Source organism: Macaca mulatta, chromosome 4 (assembly GCF_049350105.2).
Source record: "Macaca mulatta isolate MMU2019108-1 chromosome 4, T2T-MMU8v2.0, whole genome shotgun sequence".
Lineage (NCBI taxonomy): Eukaryota > Metazoa > Chordata > Mammalia > Primates > Cercopithecidae > Macaca > Macaca mulatta.
In genome coordinates, this window is record NC_133409.1 from 113,284,895 (window position 1) to 113,311,324 (window position 26,430).

Here is a 26,430-nt window from a genome sequence, read left to right on the forward strand (position 1 = left end):
TTAATAGAAGAGAGGGCTTGGCCTATTGCCAAGCATGAAAAGGCAAAAGGAAAGGCCCAGAGTGGAGGAGTGGATGCCAGGCGATGCATCTCTAGACACCTCATGTTCCATGGAATCTGGTGAGGAAGGCATGGTGCCTCTAGGATCAGTAGTCTTGGAATGTTTAAGCCCACAGGAATGGGAAGCTGTGTGGGATGAAGTTGCCCTGCCTCCCCCACACTACCACCAAGTACTAAATCAAATAGTCTTTAAAATCAATTAAAGAAAGCCTGGTGTGATTTGAGAAGGAGCTTTCTAATACCCCAATTATGCCCTTTACCAGTTAGTTGATGCCTGAAATGCTCATATTTAGGGAAACTGTTTTCATAATACAATTTGAAATAAAATGCAAACCCCTGGTTAAAGACACAGGCCAAATGAATCTCAGCACAAAAACAGCCAATGAGGTATGCTTTTGATCTTTTTTGCATGTCTTCAGTAGTGCTTAATAAATAATATTTTCAAAAAAAGAGTCATTGTCAATGAAAAGGGGTGCATATCGGAATCCTTTTTAGAAGCTAATTAACTTGTCTTTATATTTCAACTCCAAATATTTCTCTTCATCCTCATTTTCTTACATCCATTCTTGCCATTTCCTCTTGCCCCAGCTCCATTCTCCAAAGCAAACAGGAAAAGCTTTAAATCTGCGAACCAAATTATGCATCATCTTTGCTCAAAACCCTTCAACGGCATTCTGCTGCACTTTAGATGAAACCAAAATTGTAAACATGGTCACAAAGTCTTACTGGAGTTGGCCCTAACTTGCTCTTAAGAATGTTTTTGCGCCACTTTTTCTCTTTCTCCGTATACGCTACTGTTTCGACATTTTTTTACTTCTTTAAAATTAGTTTCACCTTTTCCATCACAGGTCATTATCCATAATATTCCTTTCGTATGTGGTCCTCTTCTTTCCCCTGCACTACTCTCTTCTGCTTTGCTCACCCTTCCTCATCCCTCAGGTCCTGGAGTAGCAGACTTCATTGCCACCAGTCTAGGTTAAGTCCCCATGTAGGACACTCACAGGGCCCTACACCCCTTCATAACATTTAACGGACTTGAGATGACCATCCTGTTTCTGTCTTCTTGTTACATTATAAGATCCATGAGGGTAAGGACCATGTCTGTCCTGCTTATTACTGTATTCTCTAAGCCCAGCATAGTGCCTGGCATGTACCAGATTTTTAATAAATATATTTTGAATGAATGAATGAGGAGGGACTTCATCCAAGGTGTTCTGGCCCCAAATGCCATATTCTTTGTGCTACATCTCCCAGAACACATGGAATTGAACAACTGAACTAATAGAGAAAATGACATAAATAAATGGATAAAGATGAAGAGATGGTTAGAAATCAAACTTTGAAGACAAAATTATTGATATACTTTGAAAATAGTTGAAATACTTGAAAATACTTTGACCCATTTTAGACTTCTGACCTCTGAAACAAGATATAAAATTTGTGATTTTTGTTAGTTTATTATAGCAGCAATAAGAAAGTAATACCAGCCGGGTGTGGTTGCTCACACCTGTAATCCTAGCACTTTGGGAGGCCGAGGTGGGTGGATCACTTGAGGTCAGGAGTTTGAGACCAGACCGGCCAACATGGTGAAACCCTGTCTCTACTAAAAATACAAAAAACAGCAGGGCATGGTGGCACCTGCCTGTAATCCCATTTACTTGGGAGGTTGAGGCAGGAGTATTGCTTGAACTGGAGATGGAGCTTGCAGTGAGCTGAGTTGTGCCACTGCACTCCAGCCTGGGCAACAGAGTGAGACTCTGTCTCAAAATAAATAAATAAATAAATAAAAATAAAAGAAAGTAATACCCAGTTACTACAGAAGAGTACTCAAAAAGTTATCACTTTACAAAAAGGAACCTCCCTAAAGTTCTCTAATATTTATAAAAAGATCTCATGATCCAAATTCTGAGAATAATATGGTTTCCAAATAGCTTAAAAAAAAAACCTACCACTTAAACAGAGGATTTCTAAGGCTAGAAAACATATCCACTGTACCCATTATTATGTTCCCACCTATGAAAAATAGAGTTGTTTGTAATTAGAATATATTTAGTCAAATATTTATTAAGTATTAAAGAACTATGCACAACAAGTAAAACGCTGTGTTTATTCCTATCTTATTTAGATAGCTGGACTGTATCCATGGTTTTTATATATATATATAAAATATCTACAGTATGCATATATATAGCATAGAATATATTAAATATATAAATATAGTATGCATATACACACATATACATGTAGATATATATTTCCCTTTTATTAAGACTCAGTGCAAATCTAGATTTAAATCCAAACGCTAGCACTGATACAACTTTTGGTAAGTTGTTTAAGTTTCTTTTTAAGTAAAGTGGAAATTACTCAGTTTGCTGGGAGGAATGGAAATGATAGATTTATCCACTGAATAACAGTGTACTGTAGACCCTTCGGCATTTTCTCACAAATAAGGATTCCGAGTAATAACATTTCCATATATGTTTGAAAGCAGAGGCTAACAGGAAGACTAATGTACAGAAAGACACAGTGCTCTGGTCAGAAGGTATGTGATAAATAGAACAGATTAATCTTATGAAAATACAAACTTTTAATTAGCATTAACCATGATTATTCACAGGGTGTTTATAGTCTATTATTGGATGCAAATCAAAATACTACAAAAGCTAGATGCTACTTCCTGCTTTTCAAGGTATGGTGAGGACGGGATGAAATGTAGGAGTCACTCAGTGAGTAAGCAGAAACTAGTCTCTGCTTGGCAGTTTGAGATGGCTATAAAATTTGAATTTGGAGGGTGAACAAAACTCTGACTTGTAAATTTTTCTGTTTTAATCCAATCACTCCAATTAAGGCAAACAGACCTACCTGATAATTTTTATACAACTTGTGTTAGAAATCTATGAAAACTATTGCATATTAAGTCTCTATCTTAAGGTCTCTGTAGTTAAAAGAGTACATGATGCTGTCAGAAAGTTGGGTAAAACAAGCATTTTATATATTGGGTCATTTTCATGATTTTGGACAATAATTCTTTAGATATCTGCTCATGGGAAGAAAGCAATTTGAAACATAATAACATATTTTGAAACTCAACCTTGGGATGCACTTTGTGATTTATGTGTTGTGTTATTTCTCTCATATGACCCTCGAAAGGAAATTGTCAACTGGAAAGGAACCCTTGCTATTTTACACATTAGTTAAAAGAAATGCACATCAAAATATAGTAGTCAATTAATTTTCCAGTACTAGGGAGGTTTCGATGACTCTATGGGTGCTATATGTTAATTTAATGAGCTTTGCTATTTATATTATAGTGTGAAATAGTCAATATTAAGGCAGGTCATTGAAGATGTGCCTAACTGGCTTTGTGATATTTGGAAAGGTCAGTCTCTGGATAAAACAAAACAAAACAAAACGAAAGCAAATTGCTTGGAGGGAAACAGCCTGTTGCATGGCAAGAGTGATTCTATCTTGAAGTGAAGCCACCATAATAATCGATGTTTGACCCCCACATGTAAAGGTGTTCTCAGTAACATCTTTAAACAATGCCTGCAGCATAGATAATCATGAAGATGTTTATCTAATCTCCCCAGTGGTCATTTGGTAAGAAAGTCTGAAGATGTGATCAGCACATTAAAAGTTTGCTATATGAAGAATTATTTCTGGAGGTTGGTGCAAGGATCCACCGTCTTGCAGCCACCTATCACTTCTGTTTGTAAGTTGCTAGTTAATAATTCTTTCTGATAAACTGTATTTGTTAGCCTCTTTCTTTGGCCTTTCAGCTCTGTTGGGCTTTGGGGGTGGGTTTGCTTATACTTGCTCTCCACAGAACACTGCTTTCTAATGACGTAAGTTAAAAGTGAAGATGAAGCCTACAGAACACAATAAATGGGAGATTAAAGAATGACCCTTAGGTGGCCTCTTTGAGGTTTAAGATGTCTCATCTGATCTGATATTCATGGCTAAGGCTCTGTTATGTCCCAAGAGCAGTCAGTGTATTATGGGAAGACCTACCTGTGGACTTAGGTAGCACCTAGGTAGTTAGCTGGAGCCTGATGTGTAAGAACACTGCACCACTAAACTTCCCACATCTATTCTTTCCCTCTTTCTCTCCTGTAACAATGCAAAAGGTGTCTTTCCTCTTGCTGGATGTGATCCCGCCTGCCTTCAATCAATAGACCAGGCGCTATTAGATTAAATTCTCTCATCTTTTTATCTTAAAATCTTCCTTTCAATAGAATATAAGTATTTCAAAACCCATGCTCTTCCTTGACAAACTTAACTCCTCCCTTTCTTTGTTCATATCTCAGAGAACAATTTTTAAACAACTGTCTTATTTCTCTGTCCCCATGTAATATCTGGTAAGTGTACTATTTTGCAAACACAAATTCTCTTGAATTTATCAAAGCAGTCTTTGCTAACCAGTAATTCTAGAATCTCAGCAGCCACTTCAAAATATTTGTTCCAGTTTTCATTCAAATGAGAACTTTACTTTGTATTAGAAAAATAGTCAGTAAAAAAAAAAAAAAAGAGAAAAGTACTCAGTGAAAAAGAGAAAAATACTCACTGAAATGTTTCAGAAATAATGATCCTCAAAACAGAATTGTAAAGATTTCTCTAACACTTTCATTATCTACCTTGATTCTTGGCCATAGTCTTTAATTGTATTTTGTTGGATTATATTTTACAATACCTATGCTTCTAATCTATCAGCACCTTTTTTTTCTTTCTGTTCTTTACTCACTTCTATGAGCAGCAAAAGGGAAAAAACAATTTCATATAATTATATAAATCCAGTAATTGTTTTGGGACTCTACTGTGCTGTACAGACAAGGTGGTGATACTGTTGAAAACAAACTGCTTCCTAACAGGGACCATTGATTGTGTTTGAAATCAATGTATAATGTGTGAAAGTCACAATTGCATAAAAGTGAAATGTAAAGATGTTGAGCATCACTCCAAAACTGCTATTTTTTGATGTCTCAATCTCTATGAATAACCAGACCCAATATATTTTCATAGTTAGAAAAAATTAAAAAGTTAGGTGATACTTTTAGCATTGTCAATTATCAATAATGCAAATTTCAGAAAATTTCAGAAAAGTGGAATATGACTGAGATATGGTTATAAGCAAGTTTGGTTCCAAGCTTACAGAAGTGCCAAATGTTGAATATCACATACATGTAAAAATCAAAGAAGGATTTGATTAAAGTCACTGTTGTGAAAAACAAGTTACAGAACCATAGACTGTAGAGCTTGGAAGTATTAGAGACCCTGTAGAATCCAATCTTATGATCCTGCTGCAAAGAAAACTGGCTGAAAAGGTGAAAAGAAAATTGTCAAAGTCATACAGCTAGCCTCTGGCAGAGAGGTACGTGAAATCCAGGTCTGTTTACCCTCAGTACGGTACATATTCTAATACAAGTAAACATACATACAGAACAATCCCCTAAGTCTATTGGTTATACCTTAGAATATTCTACCAATAAAATACTCCTATCCCAGCATGAGAGGCTGGTGCAGTTCATGTATGTGCACCACTCAGCAGCAGAACTGATCCTTCATCTAAGTGAAGAGGGGTGCTATGCAGGATGCCCTTGGGCTGCTATGAGAACATTTCAGCCCAAAGTGCTGGTCCCACTCACCCTCCAACTGAACCTAGTTGAGGATTAAACATCAAAGCAACCCCAAACCTGGAAGGTTAAAGGGAATTCTTTTCTCTAGAGGCTCCATGGAAAATAATCTTTATTCTTTGGCCCACAGGCTAAACTGAACTCAATACAAATTACTGAATAGCTTAGACAAATTTTGGTGCCAGGTAAAAAGAAGTTTGATATCTGTGGTATTCAGCTGTGCTTTATCCTACAGTCACAGATCCTACGGTTTCAAAAAAAATCTTTGCTGTTCACCCACACGTATGTATGTCTGGCTTTAAAATTCTGAATTATGTTCATAGGAAGAATTAAGCAGTGCTTCAGAGGATATTTGAAGCTCAAAGATAAATGTAGAATTTAGAGAAGAATGCTCTTTTATACTGAAATATTTTGGAAAAATTTTATAGTAAACATGAGTATATGATAAGCAGAAGGCTAAAGTCTCATTTTATTTTATTTTATTTTTATTTTTATTTTTTTTTGAGACAGAGTTTTGCTCTTGTCGCCCAGGCTGGAGTGTAGAGGCGCGATCTTGGCTCAATGCAACCTCTGCCTCCGGGGTTCAAGTGATTCTCCTGCCTCAGCCTCCTGAGTAGCTGGGATTACAGGTGCCTGCCACCATACCTGGCCAATTTTTTGTATTTTTAGTAGAGATGGGGTTTCATCATGTTAGCCAGACTGGTCTCAAACTCCTGACTCAGGTGATCCACCTGCCTTGGACTCCCAAAGTGCAGGTATTACAGGCGTGCGAGCCACTATGCCAGGCCACGTCTCATGATTTTTTAGATAAAATTGAAGACTTAAAAGAATATTCCTCTTTTAGCTGCTGTTTGAGGTTATGCTCTGTCTTTCTGGAGATATGCACTACTTTCCTTTGCCATTAGAGGCCTTCAAGTGGAAGAGTTTAAGAAACACAGAACATCATTTTTTTTTTTTTTTAAACTTACCTTGGCAGTACATTTCCAAATTCCAAAAAGCAAGCCATAGAGTTTCAAATCTTCTTGAAGCTTAGTGATTTGGAGTTAAAGTAGTTTTTAGTTCATACATTCCAAAGATAGGAAATAATTATGTTCTGAAGATACCATTAAGGTCAGTTGTCAGCATAAAGTGGACATAATTTAGAGATTGTTACGTCAACTGACTGGATATATGATGTTAACCTGTGTTTGGGGTATCACAGGAAAGCTTAATATATTAGACTGGAATCACCTTCCAGATAATGTGGAAGAATTATGTCAATGATGATATATAATATTCTTTGTACTTTTTGAGGTATCTAAGCCAAATAAGTATCTAGAACGCAACAACAGAATCTTCCGAGAATCAACAGTGGGAGTCATTATGTGTAATCACAGAAATATCAAAAGTGTGTTTTATCAGCAAATCTGATATTATGCTCATTATGATTTTTTTGTTATTGTTGAGGGAGGAAGGAAAGATGGTTATAAATGATGGGTATAGAATTAGACATGTCAGAAGACTTCACAGAGAGCTCAATGATTCATTTAACCAAGCAATAAACCACTGGGAAACTAGATGGGAGACATGTATGTTTATTAAAATATCATGCAGAATAGGAGGTGAAAATATCCAGCATCTCAAAGTGGCAGTCTCTAACCTGATAACATAACTGCTGCACAATTTTTCAGTGTAAAAAATCAACTGCTTGTTATAAAGGTGTTTTCACCCATCTTCATGCATGCAAAAGAAGAATAACACAATTAGCCTTTTGGATATAAAGAAAAAAGGAACAATCAAGAAACAATACTTTTAATAATTTAAAAAACCTTTATAACCCCAAATATATTGTAATGCTATTATTTTCCAGGTTATTTTTGCTCTAATAACAGTATATAAATACATATATTTTCTTGTTTTGAGAAGTTAAGATTTAGTTGTAATACACGTAAATCCTCTAAATAAACTATTTTTTAAAGGGTATAATAAATTGTAATACTTACAGGGATTTTTATGTAAGTACTGAACGATGAAGTTTAGAGACAATATAAAATCAACTATGGATTGACTAGAAAATAGCTGTATGTCCCTTTAACCCATATTTTCATTTTGTCAAAAATTATTAAGTGACACAACTGTTGTTTAAAAACAGAAAATAAAGCTTTAGCTAAGTATACAAAATGAAAGTATTCATTCTCCTTTCTAAGATATTGTCTACCTTACTGGTTGATAGCATTTTCAGTGCACTATTACAACACATAACAGTTCTCTCCACACCAATTTGGCTATATAGGTCTATGAACATTCCTCACATGTTTAATATGTAAACATGCCACTGAGCACAAAAAATGAATTAAAAAGAGTAAAATACAACATCGGCAGTTGGGTTTTATATATAAAGCAGCAACAGGGCAGACCTCAGGTGATGTTTAGACTTACTTCTTGACCTAGACTTATGTTAACAAGCCCCCAAAACGTCTAAAGCACTAAAGAGGTCTGCCAACTACACTGAGATGTGGCTACGTAGATGTTCTATGGGTTTACAAATATAAGGTGAATAAAACTGAATATATCCATCAAAATCTTTATATTCTACATAGCAAAAGAGTACTAGGAAAAATTACAAATAAATCAAGTCTCCTATAGTTAAATCAATCAATAGCAACTCTCTCACTTAAAAAGTAACACCGGGCATAGCATATAGAGCATCTAAGACACAAAATGTATGCAATTCCAAATTTTAGATTATATTACACATTTTACTTTTTTTTTGTTAAAGATGTGCTATGTAATCATTACAATTATTTTAACTACAGCAAATACATGAGTAGGTTAAAAATTGGTATGTCATATATCCCATAAATATATATACCTTTTATGTGCATACAAAAATTTTTAAAAAATTGGCTTAGTGTCAGAAGTAAATTTAATAAAATAGAGTTCTTAATTAAGGCTAGAATTTTCCACAGTGAGAAAACTGTCCCCATGGAGTAGCTAAGAAGACAGAATATGTAGGCGCAAAGCCTGGGTTTTATTTGTTTGTTTATTTATTTATTTATTGAGATAGAGTCTAGCTCTGTTGCCCAGGCTGGAGTGGAGTCTCAGCTCACTGCAACCTCTGCCTCCCAGGTTCAAGTGATCCTTCTGCCTCAGTCTACCTACTAGCTGGGATTGCAGGCACGTGCCACCACGCCCGGCTAATTTTTGTATTTTCAGTAGAGACGGTGTTTTGCTCTGTTGGCCAGGATGGTCTCTAACTCCTGACCTCAGGTGATCTACCCTCCTTGGCCTCCCAAATTGCTGAGATTACAGGCATGAGCCACAGTGCCTGGCCAAAGCCTGGGTTTTAATACTAGCTCTGCCAACCCCCAGTTACTTAATCTTTATACCTTAGTTTCCTTACTGTATACAGGAAAAATGTTAGCAGAACCTATTCCATAGGCCTGTTTTGAAGATTAAATAGTGTTGATAAAACAACCTGGAAGAGTAAATGATATATAAATGTAAATGTCTGTTATTTGTAGACATAAACAAGCCAGGAGTAGTAACTGAGCACCAGAGGTGAGACAGAAGAGAGAGAAAGAAAAAGATCAAAATAATGTGTGCTTTGTGACATGACCACTTCCCAATCACCTTTCCTCCAGTCCTCCCATGACCAGCAGTTTCCTCATCAAAGTCTATTAAACTCATAAAGTTTGGACATTAACAAAGGTTTTTTTTTTTTTTTTTTTTTTTTTTAAGCAAGGAAATGACTAAACTTTATGCAGTCTATGTTGTACTGAACAGGGGAATCTCGACTCTAAGAGTTAAAAGAGGCTGGGAAATTTTAAAATTGATGAATGAATAAAAATTATGGGGTCAGTTTTGGATTCTGACAGGTTTTGAAACTGGGATAAAGGGGTTCTCAAATTACACTGGCAGTGCACAAATTTTACAGTAACATAAGAAAGCACCAGTATTTTCAGACTCTACTTTGGAAAAGAATTTAAACTCAGCCGGGCGCAGTGGCTCACACCTGTAATCCCAGCACTTTGGGAGACTGAGGCTGGTGGATCACCCGAGGTCAGGAGTTTGAGACCAGCCTGACCAACACGGTGAAACCCCATCTCTACTAAAAATACAAAAACTAGCCGGGCGTGGTGCTGGTCGCCCGTAATCCCAGCTACTTAGGAGGCAGGAGAATCGCTTGAACCAGGGAGGTGGAGGTTGCAGTGAGCTGAGATTGCATCGTTGCACTCCAGTCTGGGCAACAAGATTGAAACTGCATCTCAAAAAAAAAAAAAAAAAAAAAAAGAACATAAACTCTCAAATGATTTCATTATTTATAATGAAAGCCTTTTCAAGTTGTGTGTGTGAGAGTCAGTTAGTGGTTTCTCCCCTTTCCAGGTAAACAATTCATAGTAAGTGGTTGCTAAGTCACGGATTGTATTTCTCGGCTCCCATCCCTAGCATCTAGGCTTGGCCATGTGATTCAGTCATTAATACAGCATTAATATGAATGACATGTGATGCTTCTAGAACAAGGCTTTTAGGAGTCAGATATATGTTCTCCATTTCCCTTTCATACTTTTGCAATATGGATTTGAATGACAAAAAAGCATAACATGTAAAGAACCTGGGCACCTGAACCACCGCACAGAGGAGAGTTGATAACCTGCCACGAGCATCTGCCTCAAATTATTAAATTAACAAAAAATATAATTTTACTAAATGTGAGCCTTTATACATTTAGGGTAAAGTTTTATAGAAACTAGAATTATGTTAGCTAATATATCAAATTACTTGGGGATGATATAATAGTATGATGGCTAAGAATAAATTCTACCACACAAATGCTGTGTCTAGCAGTTATTAGCTATGTGATCCTCGGCAAATTGATCTTTCTGAGCTTTAGTTTCCTTATTTAAATAAAATGATGACAATAATGGTACCTGTTTTAAAGTGCTAGAATTGTGCCAGTATGACTCATTGTATGTACCTGATAAACCCAGCCTTTATTAATATCTACGATTAGGCTTATCCCTGTGGATGAGTGAATTAGCTAAATAAGCAGAACCAATGAATCCAGTTTTCTTGTAAGTATACAGAAGCATTCTGAACAGTTTAGGAGAGTCTATCTAGAAGCTGGCGTGGTTGTACATAAAATGGTTGCAGAGTCAGAAGGCTCACTGACAGTGCCACCTCCTTGGCCAGCTTCAATGACATACCCCATTTAGAGCACAGACTCTATAGCCCAACTGCTGGATTCAAATTCCAGCTCTGCCCTTACTATGTGAACTCAGGCATGTTACATGCCTCCCTATGTTTCAGTTTCCTGATGAGTAAATGGGACTAATAAAGTGAGGCATATCTCTGAAGATGAAAAAATAGTGGTGTGCTTCAGCTTAGTCTTAGGGTATAACATTATACGGATATACATGTTATAAATTTCTCCTTGTAAAAAAATGAAGTCCAAATTAAATATTTTTCTGGTTACAAATGACAAAATGCTCACCACTGACACTGGAGATTCTGGATACTTACAGGCAGTTATACATTTAACTAGTATGTAATAGCACTTTAAACATACCGAAGCCATATGGTATAGTGGTTAAGCACTGAGGCTACAGGCACAGACTAAAATTCTAATTATTTCTTTGCCACTTACTAGCCGTGTGACAATGGTTAAGTGACTTAACTTCTCTCAGTTTCTGTGTTTTCCTTGAAGAATGCAGCCAATATTCAGAGTTCTGTGTCACAGTCTCTTGTATCAATGTCATAGGGTTGCTGACAGGGTTAAATGTGACACTACACATTATAAGCCTTACAAAGGACCAGTTACATAATATAGGCTAAACAACTTTTAACCATTCTTATTAGTAATTATTTGCTACTTGATCAGTATCTATGGAATGAATGAAATAAATGTTTGGCATCACCTAAACATGACTGTCAATGATGAGTGAAAACAAAAATAGTAGCCATTTAAGTTCAGTGGAAAATGATTGCTGGTTTCAGGCAGTGCTGACCTAAAGATTTAATGGTGGAAACAAAGGTAAAGCTTAAAACAGAACTAATGGCTTTTTTTTTTTTTTTTTAATATCTTGGGGAGGTGAGTAGGATACAACTAAGAATAAATAAGATAAATGCAATATGATATGTTACTAAAAACAGATTCTCTAAAAAATTACATTTCATATACCATGTATATAAAATATGAAATATTTATGCTCCTTTAAAATTGTATTTAATTCTCACAATTATTTTTTTAGATGAGAAGAAAGGGAATTATTAAGAACATATTAAAATTTACGGAAACTTTGAGGAATAAAAAGCAGATATTTATATTTTACTTTAAATGTCATTTTCTTCAGGAAGCCTTCCTTAGTTAATACATTCTTAATCTTTCCCAATCTGATCAGCCTTTTATTTTAAAAGCTTTCAATAATTTTGCACTCATGAGCTGGTGAGCATTAAAGGGCTTTGTAAAAGCTGAAGTTCCATAAAGAAAGGATCTCTCTTTGCCTGTTGATATACTACTTAGTAAATGAGCTTGTAAATAACTCCAGGGCAAGAAAAATGCTTTTACTTCTTATGTACTATAAACAGTGCTCAGTGCCAAGTTCTAAAGGGCATAGGCTCTTCTCAAATGCTTCAGCCAAAGGGTATGCAGTGAGTGACAACTATGAAAATATAAAAGCAGAACAAAAGAATAGACAACTGGCATTACTTTAAATAATGTCACTAAGCCATTTACAGAGTAAAAAGCTGCCTGCTGTATTGTGCTATCTGGGCCAGTGAAACTAGGACATGCTGAATATGAAGAGAAAAGCACAGGCAGAGGCCTCTAGAAGACATGCTGTTGCCTCCAGTGCCATCAGCAGAAAGGAGCCAACAGAGCTCACTTATTATAGAGCCACTTTGATTTAGGCACCAAGGGACTCATCACCGAAGCCACAAACCTCTTAGAAATTAAAGTCAATGCTTGCAATTGCACTTAGAGCAAATTCAAGCAGCTCTGGAAAAAATATGCTTTATTATCATGGTCAACACATTTACTGCAACATCAAAATATCTGAATTTAGCCTTTTTTCCTTCCTTTTTTCTGTGTATAAAAATTAGATTTTTAAAATTAATTATGTGATTTATTAAATATTTTTTCCCACAAAAATATACTTTTCAAGCTGTTCTTTGAAAGAGACAATCAAGAATGATCCATGAGAATATGGAATTATTAAGTATTATAGAAAGCCAGAGAACTGAATTGAGAATAAATTTTCACTTCAAAGGTAATTTTTTCGTACTATTTTCCTTGCTATTTACAACAATCTTCTCAATAAGTCTCCAATACCTTTCACAACTAGTATGTTTTCTTCTTTGATTAGCAGAAGATCACAGAATCTTACACTAATTATAAATCTCCATAAATTGTATGTAATAATTTCTTAAAACGACTCTTCTGGGTGTTTTTTCCTTTTTAAAAACAGTTGAACAATAGGTTGAGTATAGTTATCAAGGTAGAAACTATAAGCAGGAACTAGCATTTTCAGCAGCAGGTTAAATGACCTAAAGATGATTAACTTTGTTTTGGCTTTATTTTTCCTGCGGGTTTCTAATCAACCCTTTCCGGTAGGTTTCTAATCAATACCCTTTCCCTTAAAGAACCCTTCCTCATTAGAGGATTTACATCCATCTTCAGTTTCAATAATGCAGGTAGACAGGTCAAAGATTCATTCTTACAATTTCAAACTCAGAGTGATAAAAATATTAACATGTGTTAATTTTTATTTCCCAATTAATATACTTTTACATCATTACATCACTAGATATAGTAGTGTTTCAATGCAACTATATGCCTACTTATAAATGTAACTTTAGTTATTACAAATAAGTTTTAATCTTTTTTAGTTGAAACTTTCCTAAGTGTAGTATAATTATTTACTATTTGATTACTTGCCAGAATCTTCATAGTTTCAAATTAAGAGAAAAATAAGTATGGTATTTCCATTTACAAAAACATCCTATGGCACTGACTTTGAATCTAGAATACAGAATGTTTTTTACCTCCTTGTAGACCTAGAACATGAAGTCTGTTAAGCTTCACTAAAACTATGACTAACCATTGTGTGTACCACATTCTTTGGTTGTAAGAAAAGAATCTTTACAGTATAAATGATTTTGGAATGAGTATCACAATGTACTGGCTCAATATCAGAGGTTTGTTTCCCAAGTAAGAATTCACTAGCTTACTTGAAAATCAGTTACAGCAGATCCTTTATTCACAAGTCTCCTCTGGCCCTATGCCCAACAAAAGAAGATTTCCAAAAAATCTGGGTATTTTTGCTTAAATACTTAAGTATTTTCATAAGGTTAAAAAACCTTTTATAAATGATACAAACAGATGTTGTAAATTAATATCTTTATCAATCACTATTATTCCTCTTAAACGTACATTTTTTTCTTTCAATGATTTTCTAATAAAATATTACTTTATTTGACATTTACTGTAATGGTAAAATAGTTAAATCAGCACCAATTCTGTTTCCAAAAGGGGGAGAGGGCAGTAAAGGGAGTGAGTGCTGAAAAAAAGTACCTATTGGGTACAGTGTTTACTGTTTGGGTGATGGGTACACTAGAAGGCCAAACCTCACCATTATGCAATTTACCCATGTAGCAAACCTGCAAATGTACCCTCTGAATCTATTAAAAAAATCAAAATCTTAAAATGATAATTATTTATTCTTGCTTATAAAAGAGTTAATATTTAAAAACAGTAAGGTAGAATTAACTGGTTAAATGTATCAAGAGCAATGTTCAGGTGCTTTTCAAGTGATATATAAGCAAAGAAGAGAAAGAAAGGAAAAGGGAGGTTGCAGAGTAATTGACAAATCACTTCTACAGTCATCGACAGTAAACGTTGGGGATTGACTCCAGGATGACCACCATGTATACCAAAATCAAAGCTATTCCTCCACATATGCAGGTTTCTATAATAATTCTCATGGATACTTTATTTTGGCTTTGCATTTGGTTGACAAAAAAATTTGTGAATAAGCGGGCCTGCGAAGTTCAAACCGCATTAAGAGTCAACTGTACTTGTTACAACTTAAAAAAGATGATTTTATTTCCTAGGAATAACAAACCAAACATAGAAGAAAAACTTACCCACTAAGAAGAGCTTGCTTGTCACAATGTTAAATGAAATATTATACCATGATGTGATCAATTAATTACCATCTGAGCCTTAAGCTTTGACTGAACAAACATCATATTCACCTGTCTAATAGATGTTTATCAAGATTCTTCTGCATTAAATGCACTGTTGTGAAAGACCAGAAAAAACCTGTTGCATGGTCATTACCCTTGAGTTACTTCGGAGTTCATCTTGTGACATGAATTCTACAGATGTAAACAGTACCACATGAGAACTCCCCAAAAGTCTTATAGGACTTAAGAAAATTACTTTTGGTCCTGGTAGGAAGTTGAAATTTGCGTAAGGCTTGAATGAAGAGAAAGATTTTGACAGACAAACTGAAAGATTAAGAATTTTCTGGGTAAAGCACTTGCAGAGGCACAAAGAAAGACGCTTTGTGTTCGTGAACCCAAGGAAGACAGGTCTGAAGCAAGCAAGAAATGAAGTTACACATTTGAGAGATGGAACATAAATAAGAATCATTTGCTCATGTCACATAAAAGTAGACATTTTTCTGTTACATACATCACATTGGTTTCACATGTGCACAATACCTGTGGCCTACACTATAAGTTAAATTACTAAAATAAGTTCCTATCTATAAACTTTCTGTGATCTACTAAGGACGGTTTGGGGAAATTGAATAAACAGAATTCAGATTGCAGTGAGAGGGGGACTGAGTGGCCTCAGAAAGAGAGGGAATACAGAAAACTCTTCCAAAAGTTTCTTTCATTCTAGAAAACTTTTCTGTACGTGGTACAGGCTTTGTGCTACATACTGGGATACAATCACTGAAATCACAGACACGGTCCTTGAGCCCCCAACTGGGAAAATTAGGGTTGAGTGATGTGCTTTTACTACTTTATGTAAACAGCTAAGCCAGGTATCAATTTTAGGGCAAAGTTGAAGATATAAAGAGCCTTATCTATGGGGGCATAAGTCTTCATTCTGAGAATCACTGTGTCTAACAAGAGATATCAACAGACGTAGGGTATAAATGTAAATATGACAGGTATATGGAAAAAAACACAGTCTTGGAAGTAGGGTAAATTAACCCCTGACTCTGAGAAGCAGAGAACAATGATAGAAATGATTATTATTTACTAATATCTTCTTCTGCATTACAGGCACTAAGTTGCTGGCTTAGAGCAGACCTTAAGAAATGTTCTCCTTAAAGGACTAGACAGTAAATATTTTTAACTTTGTGGATTAAGCAGTCTCTGACTTTGTAGCATGCAAGTAGCCACAGACAACATGTAAATGAATGAACATGGCTGTATTTCAATAAAACTGTTTATGAACATAAAAATTCGATTTCTCAGACTTTTCACATATCACAAAATATTATTCACATTTTTATTTTTTTCAACCACTTAAAAAACATAAAAATATTTATTCTCACATGGGCCCTAAAAACCAGGCTCTAAGCCAGACTTTGGTGACCTCTAACCTAACAGAGTGAAGGCTGAGTAACAGAGCAGAGGGGAGGGAACTGGCAAAAAGAAAACTTGGATTTCTGTCTGGCAGATTATGCCTAATTTGGGATGAACATACTTCTGGGAGTTCATAAACATCTTTCATGTTTGTTTACACGGTGGTGTAAGTGAACAAGTGCAATTTACTGAGGCTAGGACTGACAGATTTCACCAGACCCTCAAAGGTGGACTGGAGGAACTTTGAGAAATACTGACTTAGAAGAACTCAAGCGTTAGATATTAAGATTCTATTCTTGTATTCTATTAATTACACGTAATGAACAGATAAAAATATTAGCTGGATTAATCTGCCCCTGACTACCATTCATGAATGATGTTACTGATACCTTTTCTTTATCTACTTACCCTTGTATTTTGTTCCCCAGAATTATTAAAACTGCTAATTATTATTACTGATCCCTTGCCATGTGTCAGCTACTTTGCTAAACTGTTTAAAAAATTTATTTAATCTTCACAACGGTCTTCTGAGGTAGGTACCATTTATGCTTCCATATTAGAGTTGCGAAACTGGAGGCTAAAAAAGGACCTTTACCTTTTTGTTTTCTGCAGGAGTCTCTTCTAGATCCTCTTAATTTGTATTTTATACTTCTTTCCTAAGTAACTTCATTGATTTCAATTGCCAGTTCTATGTTGTTGATCCTCAAATTGCCTAAAACACATTTATAATGACAGTCCCAAGCTCAACATGGCCAGAATTGGCAAATGTGGTCCTTTCCCAACAATCACCCTCTTAGTAAATGGCAACATCACGTACCCTTATCTCTAATATTCCTCTCCTCCCTATTGCCCAAATGCTCAGATACAAAAGACTGTTTATTCTAAGACATAATTCTAAGCTCCTTCCAGTTCCACCCTAGTTACAAGCATCCCATGATGGTGTACTAAGCGGTCTTAAATACATATTTTTTTTTAAGTGAAAAAGGCAATATTATAGAACAAAATTAAATATTATAAAGCTATGGTTGTTTAAAAAACCTATATCAAAAAGGCTTCTCTCTGTGTGTACATACAGTTGGAATGGGATTATAGTAAAGTGGTTAAGAACATAAGCTCTACTTCAACTGTTAAGAGTTGTGATACCTCAGACAAGTCATAGAACCTGTGAAATGGCAATAATAGTAGTATTTCATGGCTGTTTTTTGTGAATTGAAGGAATTAACACACATAAAAAATTAAAACACTGGCTGGCATGTAGTAATTGCTCAGTAAATCACAACTATTATTGCTAATGGTTTTATCAATATTAATAATACAAACGCATAGAACGATTATCCAATAATAAACTATCATTTTCACACTGACTTTGCAATTAGTGGTGATACCACAGGAGTTTTATATATCTACTTTTTGCCTTTCTGTACATGTGCCTTTCTGTAATGTGAAAATCATTAGTAAAATAAATCCACAAAACTCTCTATTTAAAAAAAAACACTCTGAATTAAATAAGGATGTATTGTCACTTTAAAAACAATCAGACACATTTCTTGTTACGTCTTTAGCTGCCTGAAATGTTTTGTGACACCTATTCTGAAACTGATCTCAGGCTTAACAATTATCTTAGTATAGTGAAAAATATCACCATGTGTAATTATTTTAGTGCTAAGTGTTGTGCTTTGAAGGCACTTAATAAATTTAGTTTCCTTTCCTCTTCCAAATCCTGAAATACAAATTAATTATAAAAATTAATTCCACTGAAATCGATAACTTTTTTCTGCCAAGCCAACCTAAAAGTATATCTACATCTTAGCCAAACTCAAAATTTATATTTCAGAGCAAGGAAAAGAACAAACATAGACCAGCTGGAGTATGTTTGAAAATACTAATCCTTATTAGGGCATCTCTTCAGAAGATGAGTTACTTTAGCTGAATTGAATCTCTATTAACAGTAGTGAATTCCTAAGGCAGACAGCAACAGTAAATAAAAGAATCCATGCTTACATTCATTTGATGGTTTCGCCGACTTGAGAATCATTTCTGGCACCATGATTTTGTGTTCAGGAAACAAAGAACATGAAACATTACGTTCTTCGGAATGTTTTTCTTGTGCCATTAAATGAATCAAGTAAATGAGGCAATAAGGCATGAACAAGGAATTTAGATTTCAGCAATATTTTGATCCACAGTAGCTTTCAGTTTCTGAAACTTTGGAAGGGCCAACATCCTTTGTAAGAATTTTTGGCTTATATTGTTAATAATCAGCAGAGCCAAGAAAACATTTCTTAGAATGTTCAAAGACACTACCTTAGCCTTCCTTCCCTGCAGCTATAACATTATTTTTCTAAGAGAAAAGGCAGACAGTCTTCACAAAGCCATACCAGACTTAAAATACAGAGAATATTTTGGTAAACTGTATTGGTTAGAAGGAGAAAAATAAGTCCTAAGGCAAGTATCATCCATTTTCCCAAGGTGAATAAAGTATGCTCTCCAGGAAGGTTCTCATTTGATTTATTTCATGACTTACATTACCTGCGTAACTTTTGGGTAATAAAACTGGAAAAAACTAACAGAATGAGATTTAATATTTTGCATATTTATTGGCATAATTATTGTCTAAAGACAATAAGAATTTTAAAATAATACCTTGAACTCATTGTAAATTAGCTTATTCAAGCACTATCCCTTTAGATGTGAGTTACAGTTATTTCAGTGTATATTATTCATTTCTTGACAGTAGAACAAGGACAATTTTGATAGTTTCTACATATGATTTCATCTTGAGAAGTTAGTGATACGCCTTGGAAATTCATAAACACTTATTAACCCATTGTGAAATCTAACATCTATAAATCTACCTAAAACACCTTAGAATACTTATATTTATTGCCTGTAGAATCTTATAGAATAGTGAACTCCATATAGTTTTGAACTCCACTATGGACTTCCTGAAGTCCTTCACTCCCTTGATTAGAATGAAAGAATTATTTAATTTCCTAGAAATAAATTGTCAAGGCAAAAAAAAAAAAAAGCCATTTAGAGCCATATTAAGAAAAAGTGAGCCGGGTGAGGTGGCTCATGATAGTAATCCCAGGACTTTGGGAGGCTGAGGCAGGAAGATCACTTGAGGCCAGGAGTTCAAGACCACACACAAAAAACAAAAAACAAAAAACAAAAAAAAAAGAAGAAGAAGAAGAAGAAGAAAGAAAAGAGTAAGATTTTCTCATTTCTTGGGAAGACACAATATTAATAGATAAGAATGAAAGAGCAGAACTTCAATTTTCTCCAATAAAAGTGATAATACACATGCTAGAAAGAGTCAGACTAAACAGTAAATAGCAAGCAGCCCAAGACAGGTGAATCACTAAAATGGGCATAAGAATCTAGACTTAACCAGATATTTTCTCAAAGTCTTAAAGAATGTGGCAATATATTCTCAAAGAATCTTTTGGTGATTTCAGACACCTTGGCAAGGACACTGGAGATGCACAAAGGCAGGGGATGACAATCTTGAAAGACAAAAGAACGGCTAATGTGAACCAGATACCTGCAAGGGAGGCCTTGATCCCTGATAAATGTTTTTTTAAAGTTACTTTCCAGATGACTTGCATTATCCAAACTTAGCTGGGTAAGTGCTGCTCAGCACGATTTTAATCATACCAATTAATTTCTTACAACATAGCTCACCCTATATTCTCACTCTCTCCATTTGTTAATACCTCATTTGCACTGAGAAGATCAAGGAGCCTCTGACTCAAGCTCCTTCAGCTTTCAATATTCCCACTGCAATATTCCTTTGTATTTCAGCCATTTCCTCTTTTCTATCATACTCAGGGAAACAAAATCAACCTTCTCTGTCTCCAAGAATAAACTTGTGTTCTTGAATTATCGCCTCTGTTCTCTGGAACTTTGCACAATTAAAATTATTTGTATCATATCTTTCAATCTCTCCATCTAGAGGTGTTACATCCACTCTTCACCCGGAAAAATGATCGGATTCCTTTGTTCAGAAACATGCATGCACACACACATCACACACACCTCTTACTCCTACTACTCCCTCAATTAAGAGTGTGGTACATGAAAAGTGCTAATAAATATTGGTAGAATCAAAGAAAAAAGGACTGCTACATTTGATCTCTTTCCTTCCTAATGCTAAACTCCCTGAAGAAAAGTTCATAAGAGTTACCTCTATTTATCCATCTTGCCAGCCCCAGCACCATGCATATGAACAGACTTTAGGGATGGTGAAGGCAGCCTCATTCTAACCCATTGTGTACCTTCTGGCTCTATTCCCTTGAGCTCCACCCCAGAGTATCTCCTGTTCTAGCCTTTCCCATCCATGACAAGAACTGCACGCTAAATCTAATTGTGAAGGGGAATTAAGATAGAGATGGTTAGAGAGAGGGAGCTGAAATGAATGACAAAATGGAGAGTGGAATGGGCAGCAAGTTGACAGTGAAGTCAGAGAGCTCAATTTAGGAATTCAGAAAAACAAACTGTTGAAATAATGGGGACAACATATGGAGTTAGAGGGTCTTGAACAGGGTCTTGAAGGAAAGGATCTGCACAGGGGAGAAATAAACTTTGATAGTGGGAAAATATTGGAAAGGTACAGAATACCTATTACTAAAGAAGCATAGAAGTGATTTTTAACACATTCATACCACATTATAATTGACAATTGTTTGAAAATTGTGAAAGAGTCCTGCAATATTTTCCATAGTTAGAATATAAACATCAACATCTTGTCAGTATTTGGAGAAAATATATTACTCTAACAAAGTATCTTCAGCTGTTAATGATATAATAAATAATTTTACTAAATGGTTAGAACAAATCATCTACCAATTCTGCATGTGCCCTCATCCTAGGGACTTAGATCCTTGACCCATTTTTCTCCCCACTACCTTTGATAACATATATAAATAGAACTAGATTTTATTATTTCTGGCATTTTACTTTCCTTTTTTTCATTTTGTTCGTTGGTTCGTGTGTATTTCAGGTGTGATTTCCTTCCACTGTAAATGATACTTCTATTTTTGAAACACCCACTGTGCCTGGGATAGTACTGCAGATAGTTACCCAATAGTACAAGTTAAAGTAAATTGAGTAATTTCTAGTTTATAAAGCTGATATTTTACATTTACAGATGTTTTCTTCATAAAAGTTAAAAGTTCTATTAGAAATCATAGTCTCAGTTGTACGAAGCTTATTTGATTTGAGATCTGTCCTGAGATGAGGTATCCATGGGAATTAGAGAAATATTTCGTATAGTTTTAGGTTCCACACAGATTTCTTTTTCATATCCCAGGAAACTAAGCATCATTTTCAACATTTAATCAATGTACTCTTCCCTCTGTTGTGCAAAGTCCTTCCTTGTGTACTCATCCTGATTTATTTGTGTTTTTATGCTCAGGCTTTACCTCTTCAAGAAAGCCTCTCGGAATGAGTCTTGTCCTTTCCTGTGCTTCTGTTCTACTACTCTGACACTTGTATTTAAAATAATTGTGTTTTCTGAGCTAAAATATTTATATGTGATTTGCTCTACGATACTGTGATATCCTTGAGGGCAGGAACAGTACGCCATCCCTTTATCCCTAGCTCTTATCCCAGTGCCTGGCATGATGTCTAGCATATACTAACCACAAAGATGTTCAACAAATGCTTGAACTTATTTCAAAATCTCAAATGTGCTTGTTCTCTCTCTCTCTCTCTTTGCAAAGTGGTTAAAAGCATGGGCTTTGGCACCAGGTCGCCTGGGTTTAAATTCAGGCCCAATCAGTTATGAGACCTTGGGAAAATTACCCAATCCCTCTAAGTCTTAGTGTCTTCAACTTTAAAATGGGAATAAAAACATTTCATAAGTTTCTTGTGACCAATGAAGGAGCGAAACTGTATACACTCACACAAACATAACTTAGGAGAGCATGGTAAAAGCTCTAGAAGTGTAGATATATTATTTTTATCCACTTAGATACATGAATACTTATCATTCTTATGAAACTCATTAGTATAATTTCAAAAGTATATTTAGAAATGACTTTGCACAGTTTTGTAGAACCTTCCCAATAATATTTTCATTTTCAAGTGAGGAGAAGATACAGGATATTGTATGGAATGTTATACAGTTAGTATATGAGTGAGGGGACAATTCCTTACATTACACAGGCTGGGCCACTAAAACCAGCAGAGATTAAAAACTACATTTTAAAACCCAACCTGCAGTTTACCTAGAGCTTCATTCAGTTCCAAAATATTTCTGGCTCAGGAACTTTTTTTTAACATTTGCCATTCTTTACTACTTCATACCCTTTCTATCTATATTGAAAGAAAGGGCTGAAAATTAAGAGAATCCAAACTTGTTTAAAGAGAGACATCTAAGAGGGGCTTTCTTATGGGAGATTAAAATTAAGTAATATTTCTTGGGGGAATATGAATCCAGAAATACAGATCTCATGTTCAATGCAGAAGCTGAAGCAATAAAAACTAACCTTTCTTAGAATAATTCTGAATTTTGTTAAATCTCTGTAGGAGAGATGAAATATAATTAAATTAATGGGGAAAATCATTAGTAGAAGTCCTAAGAAAGAGAAATATCAGGCTATACACTAAAACAAAGAGGGGTGATAACTGAGGGTTATCAACATTTGTCACTTGCTTTAGAAAGATCAAGAAGATTGAAACCTAAGGATAGGCTATCAAATGAAAGGTAAAATTATTATGTAGAAAGAGAAGCATAAAATTTTACACATAGAAAGTCCACAGGAGAACATCCCATTCAACCCATCATTATACAAGAAAACTGAGTTGTAGAGAGAAGTCAAAGTTCATTCATTGAGTCACTTTGGAACGGAACTACATATTTTGGTATCTTGGCTTCATAATCCCATTTCCTTTTTGCACCTGTACACTGCAATCTAATCTCTGAAAAGAGGGTATTCCATGAAGTTATTAACAACACAACTTCTGGGAAAGAAGATATTATTTGATGTCAACATCTGACCATAACTGAGATAAAACACAAATGAAAAAAGCAAAGAGACTAAGTGTTTTAATGACAATAATTTGAACCCATTACCTATTAATACAAGGATGAGCCACAATAATAGTTTTTATGCAAAATTACTGTTGTGTTTCATAAGAAAACTATGCTCAAGTAATGAATGATAGGGTACTAACTAGCTAGAGAGGAAAAGAGCGTAAAGAGGGAGAAGAAAGAGAAAAAGAGAGAAAAAGACAGACTGGAAAGTTGAGGGAAGAAGAAAAACCAACTCTCAAACTTACAATCTCTCACATACGAAGCACTAGTTTCCTTCAAGGACATCAAATAATGTTTCTATTTCATCTAAGTATTTTGAAATCTGGTGGTCAAAACCTTCTCCACCACCTCATGCTGTAAATAATTACTTCAAAACCAATAAAAATCTATCCATCTGAAAAGGGGCTACTATCCAGAATCTACAAAGAACTTAAACAAATTTACAAGAAAAGACAACCCCATCAAAAAATGGGCAAAGGATATGAACAGACGCTTCTCAAAAGAAGACATTTATGTGGCCAACAAACATATGGAAAAGAGCTCATCATCACTGGTCATTAGAGAAATGCAAATCAAAACCACAATGAGATACCATCTCAAGCAAGTTAGAATGGCAATCATTATAAAGTCAGGAAACAACAGATGCTGGTGAGGATGTGGAGAAATAGCAACACTTTCATGCTGTCGGTGGGAATGTAAATTAGTTCAACCATTGTGGAAGACAGTGTGGTGATTCCTCAAGCATCTAGAACCAGAAATACCACTTGACCCAGCAATCCCATTACTGGGTATATACCCAAAGGATTATAAATAATTCTACTATAAAGACACATGCACACATATGTTTATTCCAATACCGTTCACAATAGCAAAGACTTGGAACCAACCCAAACTCCCATCAATGATAGACCAGGTAAAGAAAATGTGGCACCATGGAATACTATGCATACATACACCATGGAATACTATGCAGCCATAAAAAAGGATGAGTTCATGTCCTTTGCAGGGACATGGATGAAGCTGGAAACCATCATTCTCAGCAAACTAACACAAGAACAGAAAACCAAACACCAAATGTTCTCACTCATAAGTGGGACTTAAACAATGAGAACACATGGACACAGGGAGGGGAGCATCACACACCGGGGCCTGTCAGAGGGTGGGGGCCTAGGGGAGGGATAGCATTAGGAGAAATATCTAATGTAGATGTCGGGTTGATGGGTGCAGCAAACCACCACGGCACATGTATACCTATGTATATGTATATGTAACAAAACTGCACCTTCTGCACATGTATCCCAGAGCTTAAAGTATAAACACACACACACACACACGCACGCACACACACACACACACACACACCCCCAAACCCAGGAAGCACCACCATAAAAAAATTAAACAAAATAAACAATACAAATGAAAAATGCCTCATACTTACTGTAAAGGAACCTGACTCTAAAGAAGACAAATAATTCTCCATAACAGATAGAACAGCCCATCTGATTGGAAGAGCAAAGATGCAGATCCATCACAGGGATGCTAGCTATTTTAGGTTCATTCTAATCCTGTAATTTTAAGACATGACTCAAATTTCCTACTTCTAATTTATTTGCCAATATATCCAGTAGAATGAATAATTTAAAATAGGTACTTTCCAGAATGCTGAGTGAGACATAAAAAGGATTTTGTGAAAAGCTTTTTGGTATAAGTAAATTTTGTGATAAGGTTCTTGCTATTAAGGAATAGAAAATGGAACCAATGTTGGTTTTAAGAGGAAAAACAGTTGCTGACTATTTAAATCGCTTCAATATTTCACTTACCGTTGATTTTACATAATATTGAGCATAGTAATGAATAGTCTAACCTGTCTGACCAATTTTATATAATTTTAAGCAGTGTTTTGTTATATTTTACAATACAAAAATAGCCACCCTCCCTTTTGTATTTGTTTTTTAAATATATACCTTTAGGGCATTACGCTTTTAAATTTATAAGCAGCAGAAAATATCTGAAACACATATTCGTATTAAAACATTATTCTTTGTATAAAACCACTGACCCATTTTTCTAAAGTAAAAATCGCTGCTGGGTTTTTACTTATATTGAAACTATAACAAGTAAAGTTCAATTATTATATTTATACAGTACCTTGAAGAGTATATGTCAAGTTGCACAACTGACCTTCTTTTCTATAAAAAGTATAGATGTAGCCAAAAATAAGTAATTGAATTATGGAACATTTTGAAAAAGAGAACCCCGTTGCTTTTGTTGCATGTAAATAAATTTGGATGTTTAATACTTCTTTGCATTTCCTTGCATATTTGCAAATATGACCTTAATTTTTTTAATTAAAAAATCTGTCCACTTTACAGATTTAAAAGTGATACCTTGTGAAGACAGCTGTACAGAAAAAAATAAACCCATAAATTTAGCAGATTTTCAGAGACATAAAAATAAATTTTCTTTTCAAAGAAGAACCAAATACATGCCACAATTCCATCACAAGCCATAGTATGAAAATCAACTTTTTCTCTCCATAAAGAATTGAGTTGTTTAGGTTGAATTCACATCACTCACCTGTTTGACTAAGCTGAGATGTGCTTCTACTCCTTCGAGACACTATGGCAACCACTTTGGCACTAAGGCTGGATCTCCGTTTCTTTCCACCTGCTCCAACTGTACCAACAGCTGTGTCTGACTGGCTGCCGTCATTATGCTCCAGTGTGTACATCTCTCCACTCACACTGGTGCTCTTCATGATGGCTCTTCCTGAAGTCCCCATCCGTCTGCCTTGCATTTTGGGGGTAAATGAACTATATTTACAAAGTAAAAACATATATGCATCCATAAATTACAGGTCAGCATCACTGAAATTCTAAATCTAATTTATTTTGAAATAATCCAGACATATTTTTAGGGGAAAAATGCAGTTGAGTAGTGGTTCTACACCTACAAATAGTTTAGTATCACACCCCGCAAAATATTTATTACTAGACATGGCTTAAAACAATGCCATTTCAAGATGGAATAATTTATAAACTTTTTAAAGATTATAAAAATAAGTGCAACAAATGCCATACATGGGGAGAAGAATGTTACTGACCAATTTTGTAAATAG

At 35.1% G+C, this 26,430-nt stretch overlaps 1 protein-coding gene across 28 annotated transcripts in view; it reads right to left on the reverse strand.

Moving 5' to 3' along the window:
- Positions 1-26,430, reverse strand: part of RIMS1 (regulating synaptic membrane exocytosis 1) — a 491,022-nt gene that overhangs the window by 36,745 nt on the left and 427,847 nt on the right. For 14 of the 28 annotated variants that reach the window (XM_077999766.1, XM_077999757.1, XM_077999755.1 and 11 more), the window contains one exon: positions 25,890-26,125. The exons of the other annotated variants lie outside the window; for them this stretch is intronic. In XM_077999766.1, coding sequence (XP_077855892.1) covers positions 25,890-26,125 — 236 coding nt within the window. The remainder of the gene's footprint in view (positions 1-25,889; positions 26,126-26,430) is intronic. 28 annotated transcript variants of the gene reach the window in all.